The sequence below is a fragment of the Dendrobates tinctorius genome, unplaced genomic scaffold, assembly GCF_039654945.1.
Source record: "Dendrobates tinctorius isolate UK_male_01 unplaced genomic scaffold, ASM3965494v1 ptg000071l, whole genome shotgun sequence".
NCBI classification, from domain to species: domain Eukaryota; kingdom Metazoa; phylum Chordata; class Amphibia; order Anura; family Dendrobatidae; genus Dendrobates; species Dendrobates tinctorius.
The window spans coordinates 17,559,024-17,576,256 of record NW_027361739.1 but is presented as its reverse complement, the minus strand read 5'-3'; the positions used below and the strand labels follow the sequence as shown (position 1 = coordinate 17,576,256).

At 44.9% G+C, this 17,233-nt stretch overlaps 2 protein-coding genes across 4 annotated transcripts; one reads left to right on the top strand and one right to left on the bottom strand.

The window, feature by feature from the left end:
• The first annotated feature begins 484 nt into the window (after positions 1 to 484).
• On the top strand, positions 485 to 4,775 carry ATP5F1E (ATP synthase F1 subunit epsilon). The gene is made up of 3 exons (XM_073582463.1): positions 485 to 637; positions 3,345 to 3,473; positions 4,645 to 4,775. Exons 1-2 carry the CDS (start codon positions 606 to 608, stop codon positions 3,466 to 3,468), a joined length of 156 nt encoding a protein of 51 aa, XP_073438564.1. The 5' UTR covers positions 485 to 605; the 3' UTR covers positions 3,469 to 3,473; positions 4,645 to 4,775.
• A 1,562-nt stretch (positions 4,776 to 6,337) lies between these two features.
• Positions 6,338 to 17,037, bottom strand: TUBB1 (tubulin beta 1 class VI). 3 transcript variants are annotated; one of them, XM_073582461.1, is made up of 5 exons: positions 16,182 to 17,037; positions 14,084 to 14,315; positions 10,953 to 11,061; positions 10,756 to 10,866; positions 6,338 to 8,966 (listed from the first exon to the last, which is right to left on the bottom strand). In XM_073582461.1, the coding sequence occupies exons 2-5, from the start codon at positions 14,138 to 14,140 to the stop codon at positions 7,870 to 7,872; spliced, it is 1,374 nt and encodes a 457-aa protein (XP_073438562.1). In that variant the 5' UTR covers positions 14,141 to 14,315; positions 16,182 to 17,037; the 3' UTR covers positions 6,338 to 7,869. The 3 variants fall into 3 exon arrangements, with proteins under 3 accessions (XP_073438562.1, XP_073438561.1, XP_073438563.1); XM_073582460.1 differs by lacking the exon at positions 16,182 to 17,037 and adding an exon at positions 16,012 to 16,156; XM_073582462.1 differs by lacking the exon at positions 16,182 to 17,037 and adding an exon at positions 14,446 to 14,774.
• Positions 17,038 to 17,233: the final 196 nt, after the last annotated feature.

Genomic DNA, 17,233 nt, shown 5'->3' with positions numbered 1-17,233 from the left:
TGTGATGGGCTCCCTTTAATAGAAAATGTTTAATGGGGTGTGATATTTGGTACTAAAGCCCAGATAATTCTGCAGAAACATCATAAATATGGTGGACTGCACAAAAGCCATGCTTAATGTGTTTTACCCAACAAATCTAGTGCACACAGTTTCATTACTGACAGCTGTCTATAAGTGGGAAGAATGAAACTGTAGCTATGTGTTCCAATACAGGCTGCATGCTCTCTAGTCACTACACTGGGACCTCTCTGAGTGGCTGCTGCTTGCACTGAGGGACATATTGTATTACAAAATGACGGACAGATTCTAGTTCCACTTGTCAGTGTTAGTTAAAATAGCTGTCAATAAAGCTTTAAAAAAGAAAAAAAAAAGCTGACCAGGGCGATGCACCGCCTCCTAATATTACCTCTTCTGATTGGTTAACTGTAGCCTGCTCCTGCTCACGATTGGCTAACTCGGAAATACGTCCTGATTGGTTGACTGGTCTTTGTCCTCTTTTATGATTGGTAATTGACTGTGCGACTATCCTTTTCCTGTCGCATTCTCCCTCTGACCTTCTGGCTGCGCTGTTTCTGTCAGTGGACGGGTGTTGTGTGGCTGGCATCATGGTGGCATACTGGAGACAGGCAGGCCTCAGGTAAGGGCGCGGGCTGAGTGGCGCTGTGGAATGGCGGAGGCCTAGCGTCGGTGCGGCTTGTCATTACCTGCACCTGAAGCCTTCATTTGACCATACGAGGGAGGGCACGGTCACTGTGCATTCCTCTTTCAAAGGAATATCGCATGACATGGGCAGCATGGAGGCTCAGTGGTTAGCACTGCAGCGCTGGGGTCCTGGGTTCGAATCCCACCAAGGACAACATCTGCAAGGAGTTTGTATGTTCTCCCTGTGTTTGCGTGGGTTTCCTCCGGGTTCTCCGGTTTCCTCCCACACTCCAAAGATATACTGATAGGGAATTTAGATTGTGAGCCTCATCGGGGACAGTGATGAAATGTGTGCAAACTGTAAAGCGCTGCGGAATATGTTAGCGCTATATAAAAATAAAGATTATTATAATGTGGTGCATACTCCTTAGCCTAGCCCGCTCCCTGTTCATTTCACGCTTCATTTCAGGGTGAACAAAGTAGCTGCTTCTGTGCACGCTATCCTGGGCATGCGCTGGGGATAATCAAATGAATCGTCAGAGTAGAGAGAGAGCGAAAAATATTATAAAAGTGATGACAGACATTTAGGGTGAAATTCAGATTGGGTTTCGGACCACCTAAACTGAGTGTAGAAAAATCAATCATGCAATCTAGCACTTCTTTAAGATTCATAAGTGAAATATATGTTTCAATCGAAATAAAATGATCAGTCATAAACAGATGGAAAAATATATTTATACTTGTATTTACTTTATTGATCGTCATACCATAAATCAATATTAAAGACTCCCTTTAAAGGGAATCTATCACCACGTTTTTGCTTCCCTTTCTGGTATCAGCAAAAGAGACCTGGATTCCAGTGATGTTAGTTTCTTGGCTGCTTGCTGATATTTTGACAGATATTCAGCAGATAAAACAGATTCTCAGTTCTCTGAATGCTCAGCCCTGTAGAACTCCGCCCACACCACTGATTGGCAGCTATCTGTGTACCCTGTGCATAGGCAGTAAGCTGCCAATCAGAGGCTGGGGTGGGTTATACAGAGCCCATGACTATGAAGGATTACATGGCTTAAGGTTTGTTAGTCCTCCAGTGATAATCTGTGCTGATAACAGTGATTTTATTAAAACTACACTAAAGCGGGAGTCACACATAGCAATCTCGCTAGCGATATCGCTGCTGAGTCACAACTTTTGTGACGCAACAGCGATCTCACCAGCGAGATCGCTGTGTGTGACAGCGATCAGCGAGCGGCCGGTATCGCTGATCGCTGTAAGAAACCTCTGGACATTTCTTTGGTCGCTGGTCTCCCGCTGGCCAGCACGCATCGCTGCCTGTGACAGGCGGGAGACCAGCGATCAGCTGTAAAAAATAGAATTAAAATAAAAAATATTGTTATTCTCACCTTCCGGCGTCCCCGCGCAGCATTCCTCTCTCCACGCTCCGGCCCCAGTGATCCTTTGCACGAATGACCACGAGACTTCGCGCTCCCACGAGACCGTGACTCTCGCGGTCATTCTCGCAAAGGATTACTGGGACCGGAGCGTGGAGAGAGGCAGGATGGCTGCGCGGGACGTCGGAAGGAAAGAATAACAATATTTTTTATTTTAATTCTATTTTTTACAGGGATGGCAAGCGATGCCGGGCGCTCGGCATCGCTGTGCTAATCGCTGGTGAAGCTGTCTGTGTGACAGCTCACCAGCGATCACATAGCGACTTGCCAGCGATCCTGACACCTTGATATCGGTGTCGGTATCGCTGATAAGTCGCTATGTGTGACTCCAGCTTAAGCAGCACAATAAGTGACACATCTCTGGAACCAGGGTCTCTGCTACTACTTTATGCTGCTCTCAGATTAGGTGGCAAAAACCTGGTGACAGATTCCCTTTCAAGTATGATAGGGTTGTGCTGCGCTATACTGCACCAGTTTTCAGTAGAGGAACGCTGTGTCATGTGACTTGTGTTCCATCAGGCTTCACAGGACATATGGAAACCTATCCGGAGCCATACTATGTATTGATGTGAAGCTGAAAATAGCCACCCCCAGCCCCCCACAGCGCTGTTGCTCTGTCCTGCAGCTTTGCTACCTATATAACATGACCATGGGGCTGCACCCCAGATACCTCTGCTACCTACTATTTAAAAAAAATTGCTTTTATGGGAATAGGATTGCAATGTGTATCTTTTTTATTAATCATGGGGGTTAATATTCAGCATTTTGTCCACCCTGAATGTCTCCATGTAATGCATAGATGTCTTGGTTGTCTTATAACTGGTGCAGCCGCCATTACCTGTAGTAACCAGAGCCCAGCTGTCATTTTGTGTTCATGCCGGAGAATGAATGCTTGGATCTGATTGGCTTTCTTCAATAATGTGTTTTTTTTTTTTTTTTATGTGGCATGGGTAATACTATTCTCCAGAAGGGGGCGCTGCAGGGAAGTCAAACACCTGATGCCAGGACATGGTGCGATTGTCTTATGTGTATTCCTAGCTTTATCCCTGGACATTCGTGGTGTATCCACAGGACTCTCGCCTGTCAGGGGTGGGAGTCTATTGACATCCGCTGATTCCCAGCTGCCGCCTTCCCCATACACCTCAAGAGAGAGGATTTTTGGAGGGGACCTTTCATTCTCATCATGACTTGCGGTTTAGGTACATTCCCTTGACTTGGGTCTGGACTTACTGCTTCTCCATCTCTTCACAGCTACATCCGCTACTCTCATATCTGCGCCAGGGCAGTGAGAGCGGCTCTGAAACCACAATTCAAAGTGGAGGCTGACAAGTTGGCAGTCGCCAATGTGAAGCTCATCAAACCGAAGAAAGAGTGAATGGGGTGAGTGCTTGTACATGCCGTTACTGTCAGGACGATGGCTGCCCTAATTACAGGGGCAGTGCCCTGCAGGAAATGTGTCCCCAGTAAATATAGGGCAGATGTATGGTGGTGTCCAACATGGCTGGGAGCCGCATGTCCACAGATCCACGGCAACTACTAGTGAAATGCAGAAAAAAACCCTGTGATCCACCTGTCCTCTCCACAGATACAGTCAGCATGTAGGCTTGTTGCACATGATGGCCCCTCACGTCCAAACCCACCCCTGCAAAACTGGATTCGGACGTATGCGCCGATGGAGCCATAGGCTTTAATGGTGTCTGTGCATCGTTTTCGAGCGTGTATGCCTACTGGAGGCGGGTACCCAGACATAGTAGACTCCATTGTTGTCTTGTCTGTATTCTCTTTTCCTTCCTCCTCTGCCCAGGAGCTGTGGTGTGATCAGACTATGTCCCTGTATGGTAACGCACAGCCATTACACAGTACACAGCAGGGGCACATTTATAAGATTCTCAGCACAGAAATATTACTTTTTTAGCACCTCCAATTATGGAACTTTTAATTCCAAAATCTGTTGATTAAAATGTACTTTGTTCGTAGGACAACCTCTTCAATACCTTTTTTAGGCTTCGTCTCCATTAAAACAAACTGAAACTGATTGTTGTAGCTGCAATCCAGGCTGACTTATGGCCATTACTATCTTTTCTGGACTTCTCATACATCCCTGACTATGCCGCTACACTTGAGTGACCTATGAGATGTGTATTTCCCAGGAAAAGGGTTTGTGATGTAGTGTCGACTCCTCTCATAATGCCCCTGATCTTGCAGGAAGACACTGTAGAGAAAATGTGATGTTATGTGGCAGCCATACTGATGAATGACAGTGGTTTTGTTCCATCACAGTCTTTTCGTTGCCTTGCGTCCCACTCTTGATTTCTACCAAAGTAAGGCACGTTCAGGCAGGCGTTTCCTTTGCAGCAGCCATTCATATGACTAGTCATCCATGTAATACAAGGATATTTTGAGTCCACCAGATCTACACAGAAACCTCTGTTCTGGTTTGTGAAGAGGCATCATAAATGGGGGGACCCCTGTCCCTGCACTGAGCATCTTTGTGGTGGGCTTACACCATTCCATTCTTCACTGTGCAGTAACGGCTACTTTGTCTTTTCAGATTCTCTCCATCAATCTTGGAACAAGAAGATTCCCTCAGAGCCGCCTCCCGTCTGAACATGTCGCTGTTCCTGTCCTGGAGTACACTGACTAAATGAGTGAATGAATAAATTAGGATTTATTATTTGTAAATGTTTCCTGTCTTTCCACTCCTTCAACAAATAGTAAAGTACCCCCTCAATCCTTCCATATTGCTGAGATGAGGGTTACTGGTATTCTTGCACTGTAAAGCTGCTCCCCTGTGATACTATGGGGGATCAACATGACTTGCACAATGCCCACGCTACAAAGATTAGGGCGTGAAAAAACCCTCCTTGACAAAATGGAAATCTGTTAGGCCTTATTCAGATGTCCATGCTGTCTGTTTTGCATGGCCTGCACACACGTATTCTAGTCTGTGGCTATGGATCGCATGTACTGATGGCATGTATGAAAATATTGTACACTTGTACCACTGTGGTGGGCTTTTTGGGCTGAATGACTGACAGTATATGGACGCCATCCATGTGCCGTTCATTATTCACACATTTGTTGCTAAGAGACACTTAGAACCCCCTTCTTGGCCTTCTTCCATTTATTTTAGCATATGTGGGGGAAACACAGCTGCCTCCCTGCTGATAACTGCCAGTGACTGCAAAATAATAAAAAAAAAAAAAAAAATGGCCTATCATACTGATAGACCGATCTGTACATGTGAGTCTCGTAATGGTGAGCAGTATGACAAGTGTGGCATCGTTACAGGACAGCTATTGGGACAAGATAACAAGCAAAATTGCCTAATGTTGTAGGGGGATTAGAAGACGAGGGTTCCTTAAGGAACAGCGCCCCCCCCCCCTCCATGGATGTCTGCTTTAGTCAGTGCAACTCTAGTGTAAAACCCCATGGTCAGGTGTGGTGCTGTACCTGGAGGACATGGCTTCATCCTTCATTTACAGCCTTTTTATTTATATAAAATATTTTGGTTAAAAAGGTGTTTTCTTCACTTATGGGTGATAGATCTCCTGGCTCCCCCTGCTGGTAGGACCATCACACTGCACATGTGGAGTGTAACTGAAAGGATGTGACACTTGCGTTGATATCAGTGTGAAGCCAACTTTTTTTTTTTTCCCTTTCTTTCCTTTTGTGTTATCGCTGGGAACCGTGCTTCCTTCCCTGCTTTATAGCTGTCACTCTCCCCCAGCATGTCATAGACATCTATACAGTAGACTTTCAACGCTGATATCGATGGGTCTGTTCTGGCTTTTACAAGAAGTCTCTGGATATAAAGCACGTGGATTTTTTTTTTTTTTTTTTTTAACAGCCTTATGTACAGTTGTCTCATCTGTAATCTGAAAAAGGGAAGTATAGCAGATGATAGGTGTGGGTGATTCTGTCTCATGATGAACCCATATGTCTATACTTCTTGTAATAGTACAGAGGAGGAAAGGGCTGTGTGTATCGTGACGTATGGAAAATGGATCACAGAGTGAAGTGATAACTTATTGATTATCTGGTTACATGTCTAACCAAATCCGAGGCATCAGATGGTCGGCTAACCTACAGCGGATCTTTCTAGGCCCTATTGTGTGAGACACAGGCTGTATGTTCCTTACCTGTCGAAGGCGCGTGCAGAACAACAAGAGCTGCTCCTGTCTTTACAATTTTCATCTACACCATGGGACCTTTTGTATAGCAACTTAACTTTACTCAAGACATGATTTTGTTCCTTTATTGGGCACTAAGAAGACAAATACAAGCAAAGCCATAAAGGAAACGGACCTCTTACAGTCGGGTAGCTTTTAAGAACATAAATCTGAAAGTCAGCAGTAAATAGCAGTAGGTTGTGGAGGCCTCAGCATATGAAGTGTCAGTGTAAACTTTGCTCTCGGGTTGGAAATGGGAAAGAAATGTTGGCCCCCTTGCATATGCACAATAGCAATATCACTATAATCATTTCTAAGCTTTGATAGAAGGAATAGCACCATGTGCAGCCACCCATCCACTCTATCAAAACCAGACTCGTGATCTGCTGTATGACAGACCCAGCACAGTATTATGGCTTCCATTGGATAAAGGGAATCTGGCAGCAGATATCTGCTATGTTATCTGAGAGCAGCATAATGTAGGAGCAGAGACCCTGTTACCAGCGCTGTGTTACTTACTGGACGACTTGTGGCTTCAATAAGATCAGTGTTTTATTAGCAGGAGATTATCACCAGTGGTCTTGTCATTTAGTCCTTCTGCACTGTGTAACACCACAATCGCCACTAATTGACGTTTTTCTGCCTGTGCACAGAAAGCTGCCAATCAGTGGTGTGGGTGGGGTTATACAGAGCTCAGCATTCAGAGAACTGCAAGATCTGCAGCAGGGAAAACAGGGATTTTATCAAAAGTACAGAACGCGTCCCCGTAAGTGATACATCACTGAAATCAGCGTCTTTGTTCCTACATCATGCTGTTCTCAGATTACATGGCAAAAACCTGGTGACTGATTTCCTATAAAGAGATGAAAGTAGCCTAACAAAGCCTGGGCTTGTTACACATGCAATATTTGAAAACGGCAAGTCATTTTGAAAAGCATCTCTGAAAATCACCTTTAGGCCATGTTCACACATTCAGTATTTTACATCAGTATTTGTAAGCCAAAACGAGGAGTGGGTGTAAAAAGCACAAGTGGTGATGGGTTTCTATTATACTTCTGACTGTTCCACTCCTGGTTTGGGTTTAAAAATACAGATGTAAAATACCTATCCCAGATCTTATCTATATACAGAAAATAATATACAGGGCGAGCAATATATCATGGTCTAGACCTTGTAAAATCCAATTTCCACAAAGCCTACAGGCCTCATTCAAACATCCATGATTTTCACAGAACATGTACTTATTCAAGTCTACGGGACTGCTCACGTGTCTGGGGGGGGAACATAATTTTGTTATAGCCAAACAAATGTGATAAAACCCTGATAAAAATTTGTTCCTGCACACAGATGAAAAATCAGTCTTTTTTTAATATACATACGAGGAAAAAAAAGGCTGTCTGAACAAGGCCTTAGACGTAGGCCTCGGTCATACACATGCAAGTCATGTCCCATACTGAGATCACTGGGGTCTGTAATACTGTTAATCATTCAATAGTCCTGTGATTATGCCAGGACTTGCAGCTGCATTATGACCATTTAAATGAGACCCAAGTTATTGCAGTACAAGTGGTACTGAGAGTTCATCACCAAATTTTAAAGGTCTTCTACATGTAAACCTTTTGTACTGTCTCTGTTATTTGCACTACTTCTGTCTCTTCAACCTCATCTTCAAAATAGTCCTCCATTTCGGCTGTGGCCTCCTGGTACTGCTGGTATTCTGCAATCAAGTCATGAGTGTTACACTCTGCCTCGGTAAACTCCATCTCATCCATGCCTTCTCCTGTGTACCAGTGGAGGAATGCTTTCCTTCGGTACATGGCTGAGAACTGTTCAGCAATCCGTCTGAAGATTTCCTGGATCGCTGTGTTGTTTCCAATGAAGGTAGAAGCCAACTTGAGACCACGGGGTGGGATGTCGCACACTGCAACCTTGACGTTGTTGGGAATCCACTCCACAAAGTAGGCACTGTTCTTGGATTGCACGGCCAACATCTGTTCATCCACTTCTTTGGTGGACATTAGACCACGGAAGATTCCGGCCACTGTTAGGTAGCGACCATGGTGTGGGTCACAGGCAGTCATCATGGTCCTGGAGTCAAACATCTGTTGGGTTAGCTCAGGCACTGTCAGAGCTTTATATTGTTGGCTTCTGCGGGATGTTAGAGGAGCAAAACCAGTCATGAAGAAATGAAGACGAGGGAAAGGCACCATGTTGACTGCTAACTTTCTGAGATCAGCATTAAGCTGACCAGGGAATCGCAGAGAAGTAGTCACTCCACTCATTGTCATGGACACCAGATGGTTAAGGTCACCATATGTTGGGTTGGACATCTTCAGTGTGCGGAAGCAGATATCGTACAAGGCTTCGTTGTCAATGCAGAAGGTCTCATCTGTGTTCTCAATCAGTTGGTGGATGGACAAGATGGCATTGTAAGGCTCCACTACTGTATCTGAGACCTTGGGGGAGGGCATAATGCTGAAAGTGTTCATAATCCTATCTGGGTACTCTTCACGAACCTTGTTAATAAGGAGCGTCCCCATTCCAGATCCGGTTCCTCCTCCAAGAGAGTGCACCAGCTGAAATCCTTGAAGACAATCGCAGCCTTCGCTCTCTTTTCTTGCTATATCCATTACAGATTCAATCAGCTCTGCTCCCTCGGTGTAGTGGCCTTTTGCCCAATTGTTGCCAGCTCCAGAGTTACCTGTTAATTAAAACATGAATGTTTATCAATTCCATATAATAACAGCTCAAGGACCTCTGTCACCATAGTCTAGACCAGTGTTTCCAAAACGCCAGTCCTCCAATAGATCATATTTTCAGGATTTCCTCAGTATTGCACAGGTGATGGAATTATCCTCAAGACATCAGAAACTGAGCAATACTAAGGAAATCCTGAAAATATGATCTGTTGGAGGACTGGCGTTTGGCAACATTGGTCTAGACTACTGATTCCCAAACTACAGTCCTGAGGGCCCTCAACAGATCATGTTTTCAGGGTTTTCCTTAATATTGCACAGGTGATGGAATTATTATCAAGGCATCAGACACTGGCACAGGTTCTCTCACCTATCTAATACTAAGAAGGTCTGGAAAACATGCTCAGTTGGGGGCCATGAGGACTGGAGTTTGGGAAACACTGGACTAGACCATAATGTCCAAGTACAAATTTCTCAGCCTCCTATATACTTATGAGGCTGCTGAGTTCAGGTTAGGAGACCAGCGTTTAGTCTGGACTTCATGGTCAATAATCAGACAGTGAAAGCCGGATCTGTGTATCCAGCCTTATGGACACACACTCCCAATAATGACAATGGAGAGAGTGAGACATTGTAACATTTTTACATCATCTCTCTAAAGTGCATCACATTGGTCTAGCAGACCCCAATCTATGGAGATCCTTCGGCTATCTCAAATATATGAGGCAGGGATACCTATTTAATGGAGAACTTTGGAAACATGCATTATGTTATACCATGGGTGAAGTATGACACAGTGATTTTGGCGAGCTCAAAAAATATGTTCGAGTCCCCGCGGCTGTTGAACAGCCGCAACACATGCAGGGATGACCTAACAAACCAGCAATCCCTACAGGTGTTGCAGTTGTCGGACAGCCGCAGGGACTCAAACATATTTTTTTACCACACCGAAGTTACTCAATTGGCATACAGGCATGCTCAGATAACATCTTATCCGAGCAACTTTGCTCATCACTAGCTGTAAGGTGTGCACTCCTGGTCTATACAGTGTACAAATTACATTGTATAAATGTCTACAGCATCAGTCCTAAGCTGGCAGACTGTGATCTGTATCCAGGACAGGGATGCCGAATGTGCAGACCTGCCATCATAGATGCTTTGCAGGAGGACAGTGTCTTCTCAAATGCATCTTTGGACAGTGAGTGTGACATCAGGGGCTGGACTTCTGCCGGGGCCTGATGCTGGCATTGTGTGTAGTGGTACTTGGAAGTGAAGTAGAGTCAGGAGCAGTGACTATTTGCCTATTTTTTGCCTGGTCTTGGGTCTGTATTAATATAGAGATTCGTTTTTTTTCACTAGGAAAATACAAAATCCTGTAACTAATATGTAACTAATTCTACAAAGTTTGCAAGACATCAATAGGGTGACACTGCGTTCAGCTTGGACCTCCACCTTTGGACCCTAAGTAAACGGATCCGGTCTACAGTCATGTATTCTTTTCTATTTCCATCATTCACATATTCAGGTAGGGCCCTTCTTGATAAATATATGTTATGGGTACTATATTCTGTAATGGGACGTTGATCCAGAGAACTAGCCTCATTGCCATAAGTGGAGTCGGGAATGAATTTACCCCCTAATGTGGGTAATAAAGGGCAATTGCCATCTGACTCATGGGGTTTTATCTTCTCCTGGATCGACATGTTAGGGTGTAGGTTAATCTCGACTTGTATCTTTGTACAACCTTAAAAGTATGAAACATAAAATAAGGTGTCGTGTATATATCTTCATTACCATGGATGAAACTATCAGGACGGAACAGAGGTCCAATAGTGCTGGAGCGTAGACTGTCCATGGTGCCAGGCTCCAGATCCACAAGCACAGCTCTAGGAACGTACTTATGGGCTATGGAGGAAAGGCAGAGAGCACAATGTCAGAAATAATCCCTGGCAACGAAAGGAAGGCTGAGTACTTCATGAAGAGATACTTACAATGCGCCTCGTTGAAGTAGACGCTGATCCTCTCCAGCTGCAGGTCGGAGTCGCCTTTGTAGCTGCCTCCATTATCGATGCCGTGTTCATCACTAATCACTTCCCAGAACTACAGAGAAACACAGAGGTGGTCACCATGGATCTCAGCTCGGTGTAAGAGCGAGCACACACTTCATGAACACCCAGAAAACCTTCTGTACACTGGAAACTAATAAAGTAATGGCTGCTGTGAGCCAAGGCCGTGCAAATAAGCAAGTGGACAGTGCAGGGTTCATCTGTAGTCCTCTCCTCTGATGGCTGTAGGGTGGAAGTGACACTTTCGGGATGATGGCCCAAACCTTGTCTTTGTCTACAGAGCAGCCCCTTTAAGAAGGGTGCTTGGCGCCTTTGGGTTTGAGGCTGCGGTTTTCTGACAGCTCAGGAAAGAAGAACATTGCAGTAGTGGAAGACTGCTATCTTCATCTCCATTCAGCAGACCTGCCCATGTCCTCTTATCAGTCTCCCCCATAGCGTGGGGCACACCCTCCGCTACCAGCCCTGCCAGGCCCCGTCATTCCCTCGTTTGCACTTTACCGACTTACAGAAAAGCTTCACGCTCCCAACAGTGCAGGATTCCATACATCGAACACTGTCTCCAAACCTCCACCATATGCTATTCCTATGGAGCGTGGACCTACCACCTACAGATACACTGCTGCCTCATAGTCTTCTGAGGATGACCGCTTACTATAGATGGTGGTGACACTTTCCTATCCAAAAAAATATATTTTAAGCTTTGTTAAATTAGCACTTTACTTCATTGAGGAAGGGTGGCTGCCACAAAAATGTGTCACGGCTCATAAACCAGACATATGTATGATAGTATACGTATTCTCCAGAAGGCAGAGGGACCAATTAGTCTGGCTGCACACAGATTGTCCACAGGTCCCAATTAAATAGTCGGGATCCACAATCCAGAAGTAACAGCGCTTTAGACGGAGCGTATTTTCGCTGCGTTCTAATCACGCAGGTAAATCTACGTGTTTACTGAACAATGTGGATTTGCTGCATCCAATACATTCTATTGTGGAAATTGCCATAACGCGCGTCGTGGGCGAGTCTACGCAACGTCAAATAGAAGCACAGTGGGCATGAGAGTTCTATAAATCCCATCCACTGTGCTTGTGCTGTACAACGCAGCGCTTTGAATGCTGCTATTCCTGATCGTGGGCACGTACCCTAAGAGCGTCAGTCGGTGAATAAAGCTAATTTTGTATATTGTAATTCCGTATATCGCATGTTCTGATTTTCAAGGTCTTTGCTTACTGTCCCTTGTGTTATTACTTTAGTGTAAAGAGACGATCATCACGTGAGCAGAACTGGGTTTCTATTCAGTAACTGCAAACTGAACTGAAAAAGTTACAATGAATTGATGCACAAAAGAGAGAAGACTGAGGTCGGATGAAGACTACTGAGGCGCTCTTGGACATCTCCACTAGATACTTTTCATTTTCTATGTTTTCATCCTTGTGCAATCGGCCATCGTACTGATACACAACACTCACAGCTGAATGAAACCTAAAACTTCCTCTAAACTTATGAGGAGTAAAAGATACATACAAAAGGTAATGGGGCCTGAAGCTCTCCAATCACTTGTGCAATCTGCGGAGATGAGTGGTCTGATACAGGCGTCTGAACCCTTTATACAGGTGTTGTGATGTGACTAAAGGTGCTGTTTCCCCCCTATACTGCTATACTGTCAGGGGAGCAAAGTTCCTATACAGCTGTGTATAAATGGATCTCTCTTCATAGTGAAGACTAATAATCTTAAGGAGTCATTTAATTTTCGTTTCATAAATCAATAATACACATGAAAATTATCAAATTTGTAATATATCTTAGCAGAGGAATCAGCTTCTTTCTCCTCCTGCACTGATCTTTCATTCTCAAAGTTCTCAATTCATGGCTAAGGTGTGTGAATATAGACTTTTCTATTACTGAGATAGATGACGGTTGGTGCTCATGAAGTTCTATGGAGAACTGTAACTTGTTTTAGGAGAACTTGTGGCAGGATGTCTGTATCGGCCTCTAGCTCCTCCCTCCTCCATAGAATATTATAATCACCAACTGCCATCTCCTATCTCAGTAATGGAGAAATCTGTCTTCACTGAATACAGATTTTACCTGTGAATTGAGAGTGAAAGAGCAAACCATGGAGAGAAAGAAGCAGATTTCTCTGATAAGTTATGTTAGACAGTAACTAAGTTTCATGTGCACGACTGATTTATGAAATAAAAATTAAGAAAACGGTTACTCTTTAAAGCCCCCATACACAGAGAAAAGATGATGTAACTCCCTTTTTTAGCAGGACTTGACAGTGATCCATTATGTATAAGGGTCGCCCCCCCACAGATGAGGCCCAGGCAGTTATCATCTTGGTTAGCCGTCGGACGAGTTTTCAATGGGGAGAGCAGAGTAAGCTGCAACCAGTCACCCAACCAGAAAAGAATCTGAAGCTCAAACCTAATCTTTTTTTGCCCAGCCATTATGTGTGGGGGCTGGAGAGTCGGAGGACCCCTATACACTGTCAATCTTCAAATTGTGAGATATGACTACTCTCTTATGTGTATGGGAGCAAAAACTAAGGCTCCCATATCAGTAGAGATAGTAGGTGTCTAGGTGAGAGGCATTGATGTGATTGTAGTGGGTACTGCTCCACTTGGGGTAGCCCACTAATCATCATTTCGGGGGGTAAAAAAAGGAAGATATGGAGATTCAAGGGAGTATTTCCTGACCTACAGACCCCATACACAACTTACATATTCTGTAAGTTTCCTGTGCAAGTTACACAATATGCTGAGCCGAAGGAAGCGAAGAGCCAGCATAATGGACATACAGATGCCAAATGTAGCAGAGTGGAGTTTGATATCATGTGTTTTTGTGGTTTTATATAGGAGCGCTCTTAAACCGACAGGCTTATCCTAACTGCAAGAGTTTACTCGGTGACAAACACAGTTCCGTAACAAGCTTAGCTCTGCTACATCCGTATTCACAGTCGCCAGGAAAGCCTCCATCACTATAATGATGGTATAATGTACAGATGAGAGCCCCTCTATCCCCATCACTGGTGCTGGGCATGGGACGTCGCTCACCTTTGCTCCTATTTGATTCCCGCACTGACCGATCTGCAGATGGACGATTTCACGCATCCTGGACTCCGGGGAGGAACTTTCAGGTCAATTCTGTGGTTCAGAGACTGTGACGCCGCAAAACTTCACTGGAGATTATATACTGGTGCTGACGTCACCGGCCGTCTTATTATCTCTGCACACGCGGAGGGATTACAGGACAGGGTATGTCATCCACAGTGTCAGTGGGAATCACCTACAGAATACAAAAGGATAGAGAGGATTGGATCAGTTAAAAAATAATTTAAAAAAATTATATAGAATAAATATATATATTTCCTAGAAAAAGCTGAGTTGCAGCCGGTATGGCCACCATAAGGACTCACACTGGGGCACTGCTCTACTTTCCCAGAGTTCTGAATGGTAAATCTATCCAGACATGCAGGCAGGGAGTCATCCTCTAGTCTCTCATCACTACAGTAGGGCAGATCTTCCTTTCAGGAGTCTTGGAAAGATGGGTGACAAGCACCGTAAAAGCTATAATGACAGTCATTTCGCTCGTCTGCATTTTCCCATAAGCAGCTCTTACCGAAAATTGGAGGAATGGAATATGTAAAAAGGGTCTTACCAAGCAGCAGACGGTGACTTTGCAGAATGGAGTCACCACAGTAGAGGCGATGTCCACAAGCCAAACCACGTCATCAGCTCAGCGTTATCTCCCTCCACACACACCAGTTACTGAGAATAACACCACCCGCAACCCTCTACTGCCCCCAAAAGCAGAGGCCACACAAGGAAGGGTGTCTAATGGTAAAATAGTGGAACTACAGGTCCATACATCTGGACTTAGGTGATTAGCAGCAGCAGGGTCAATGTCTGAACTAGAGCAAGAAAGGTTTCATTATTAAATGTAGTTTTATGTCATTATCGCTTCTCTGTTCCTTAAACAGTGCCACGCCTGTATACAGGTCACATGTGGTACTGCAACTCTGCCATCACTTTAAAAAGCTGAAGCTCAGCAGAAGGGCCAATGGAAAGCTGCCATGTTTTTCTTAAACATTTCAAGGGTATATCATGCACAATATCCAATGACCGCCCACACGTCTCAGGGTGGTAAAGCCATTGGCACCATTCGCCTCCCATATGGAAGTGAGCAAGCGGCGTGGGATAACCCCTTTAAGAACTGTCTTATGATGAGGTCCCATCACAGCTTGTCCATCATGTTCTGTCAGCAGGAACTAAGATGACTTTTGTACTATAGCCCTGTCTCAGCAGGTATACTACGGCCAGTTATCAATGATTAATCTTCCAGTAGTGGCCATTGGTAGACATAAATATGGCGGGTTCGAGGGATCAGACAGATTCAAGTTTGGGCTGAGTAATAGAGAAGGCAGAGAATTCCAGAAGATAGAGGCAGCCCTAGAGAAGTTCTGCACTAGTAATTGGGGGTAAGGTACTGCTCTGTGTTATAAGCCATCCATGTCAGCACTGATGGTTCTGGGCAGGGAGCAGAGGACCCGATGATCAGTTCTGTACATATGGCCTCGCTGCAGGAGTGGCTGACAGTAAAGGAGGACAGAATATGAAATATAGACAAAGTAAGAAACTTGTTTCAGAACTTCATTATATTCTAGCCACTAGGTGGCTCCTGACCTGCACATAGTGATCGCACACTAGTCATACAAAGAGAATGTAGAATGTTATGGCTCGTTTCTGTTTTATAACAGCGCCACACCTGTCTGCAGGTTGTGTGTGGAATGGCAGTTTAGCGCTATTGAAGTTAGCAGGGCTGATCTGCAATACCACACACAGCCTGAGAATAGGGGTGGCACTATTTTTAGAAGGTGCAATGTTTTTCTAATCCTGGACAAGGTGACAGCATATCAAAACCCCTTTGAAGCAGAACTGACATAATTCTCTTCTGCCTGCACAATAGGGAAGATGTCACCCACCTGCATTGTGATCACATTCACCATATTCTCTGTCTCCCTGCTGTGATCGCTCGCATTAGGAGATGGGGATAAGACCCTTGTACTCTGCAGCCACATGAAAGCCCTAGAACTGGAAATAACATTTCTCTTTATTTCATCTTAGGAGAATAAAAAGTAGAAACATAGCATACCCTGAGAACTTGCAATTTCTGACCATGCAGCTACAGAGATGCACATGTAGGGCTTTGTTCACACGTCCGTCTGTTCGGATGTTCACTTGATCTGTTCTGTTTTAGGAACAGTCAAACTGAATCGCTTCTCCGCTACATCAGTGATGGAAATGGAAGCGGGAAATTGATCATAGTGTGATTAGTCTGATCGTATGTGAGTATGATCTCAGTGTGATCTGATTTTCTCAGATGTGGAGAACATGTAAAAAAAAATGTTCTTCATTCGGTCAGTCTGTGGAAATCAGACTGCACTCAGATGTCGTCCGAGTGCAATCTGAGTATTGGATGCAAATCAGGCTTGCAGTGATGTTTTCCTTGGATAAACTCTGTCAGGCGAAAAAAAAAAATCGGACATTTGCACGGCTCCATAAAATAACGTTGGTCTGCGTGCGATCCGATGTCTTGTTACACGGCACTTGGGCTGACTATATGCGGTCAGCCCTTATGGCGACATCTGGAGTCTGGTTCTTTCAAACAAAGAAAACTTTCTGCTTGTATGGACTTGTTTTGTTTTTTCAATCTGTAAAACAGGCCCCATTATAATCAATGTGGCCCCTCGGCTGCCGATGCAGGGGATCATTTGTTCCGTTTGTCTGTTCCCAATGGAGGGTAAAAAGCTCTCCACTACACTCTGCCCCCATCAGCCGCTAACATAACACCAGCAGGCACTTCTGCATTCCCAGGGTAGACTGGCCTTGTGGGACAGACTGTGGGGACAGTTCTCATGTGACTGTCGGAAATAAAGACGCAGATTGTCGCTTCTGCAGAAAAACTATCATCCCAGACCCTATGTGCCGCCCACACAGCAATCATCCCAGACCCTCCGTGCCACCCCCCACAGCTATCATCCCAGACCCTCCGTGCCACCCCCCACAGCTATCATCCCAGACCCTCCGTGCCACCCCCCACAGCTATCATCCCAGACCCTCCGTGCAGCCCCCACAGCTATCATCCCAGACCCTCCGTGCCACCCCCCACAGCTATCATCCCAGACCCTCCGTGCCACCCCCCAC

Coding starts and splice junctions, on each gene's coding strand:
- ATP5F1E (XM_073582463.1), top strand. CDS start 606: ATGGTGGCATACTGGAGACAGGCAGGCCTCAG. Junction 638..3,344: donor TGGAGACAGGCAGGCCTCAG/GTAAGGGCGCGG, acceptor ATCTCTTCACAG/CTACATCCGCTACTCTCATA.
- TUBB1 (XM_073582461.1), bottom strand. CDS start 14,140: ATGCGTGAAATCGTCCATCTGCAGATCGGTCAGTGCGGGAATCAAATA. Junction 11,062..14,083: donor GGAATCAAATAGGAGCAAAG/GTGAGCGACGTC, acceptor GTTTCTCTGTAG/TTCTGGGAAGTGATTAGTGA. Junction 8,967..10,755: donor TCCTGATAGTTTCATCCATG/GTAATGAAGATA, acceptor TTTAATTAACAG/GTAACTCTGGAGCTGGCAAC.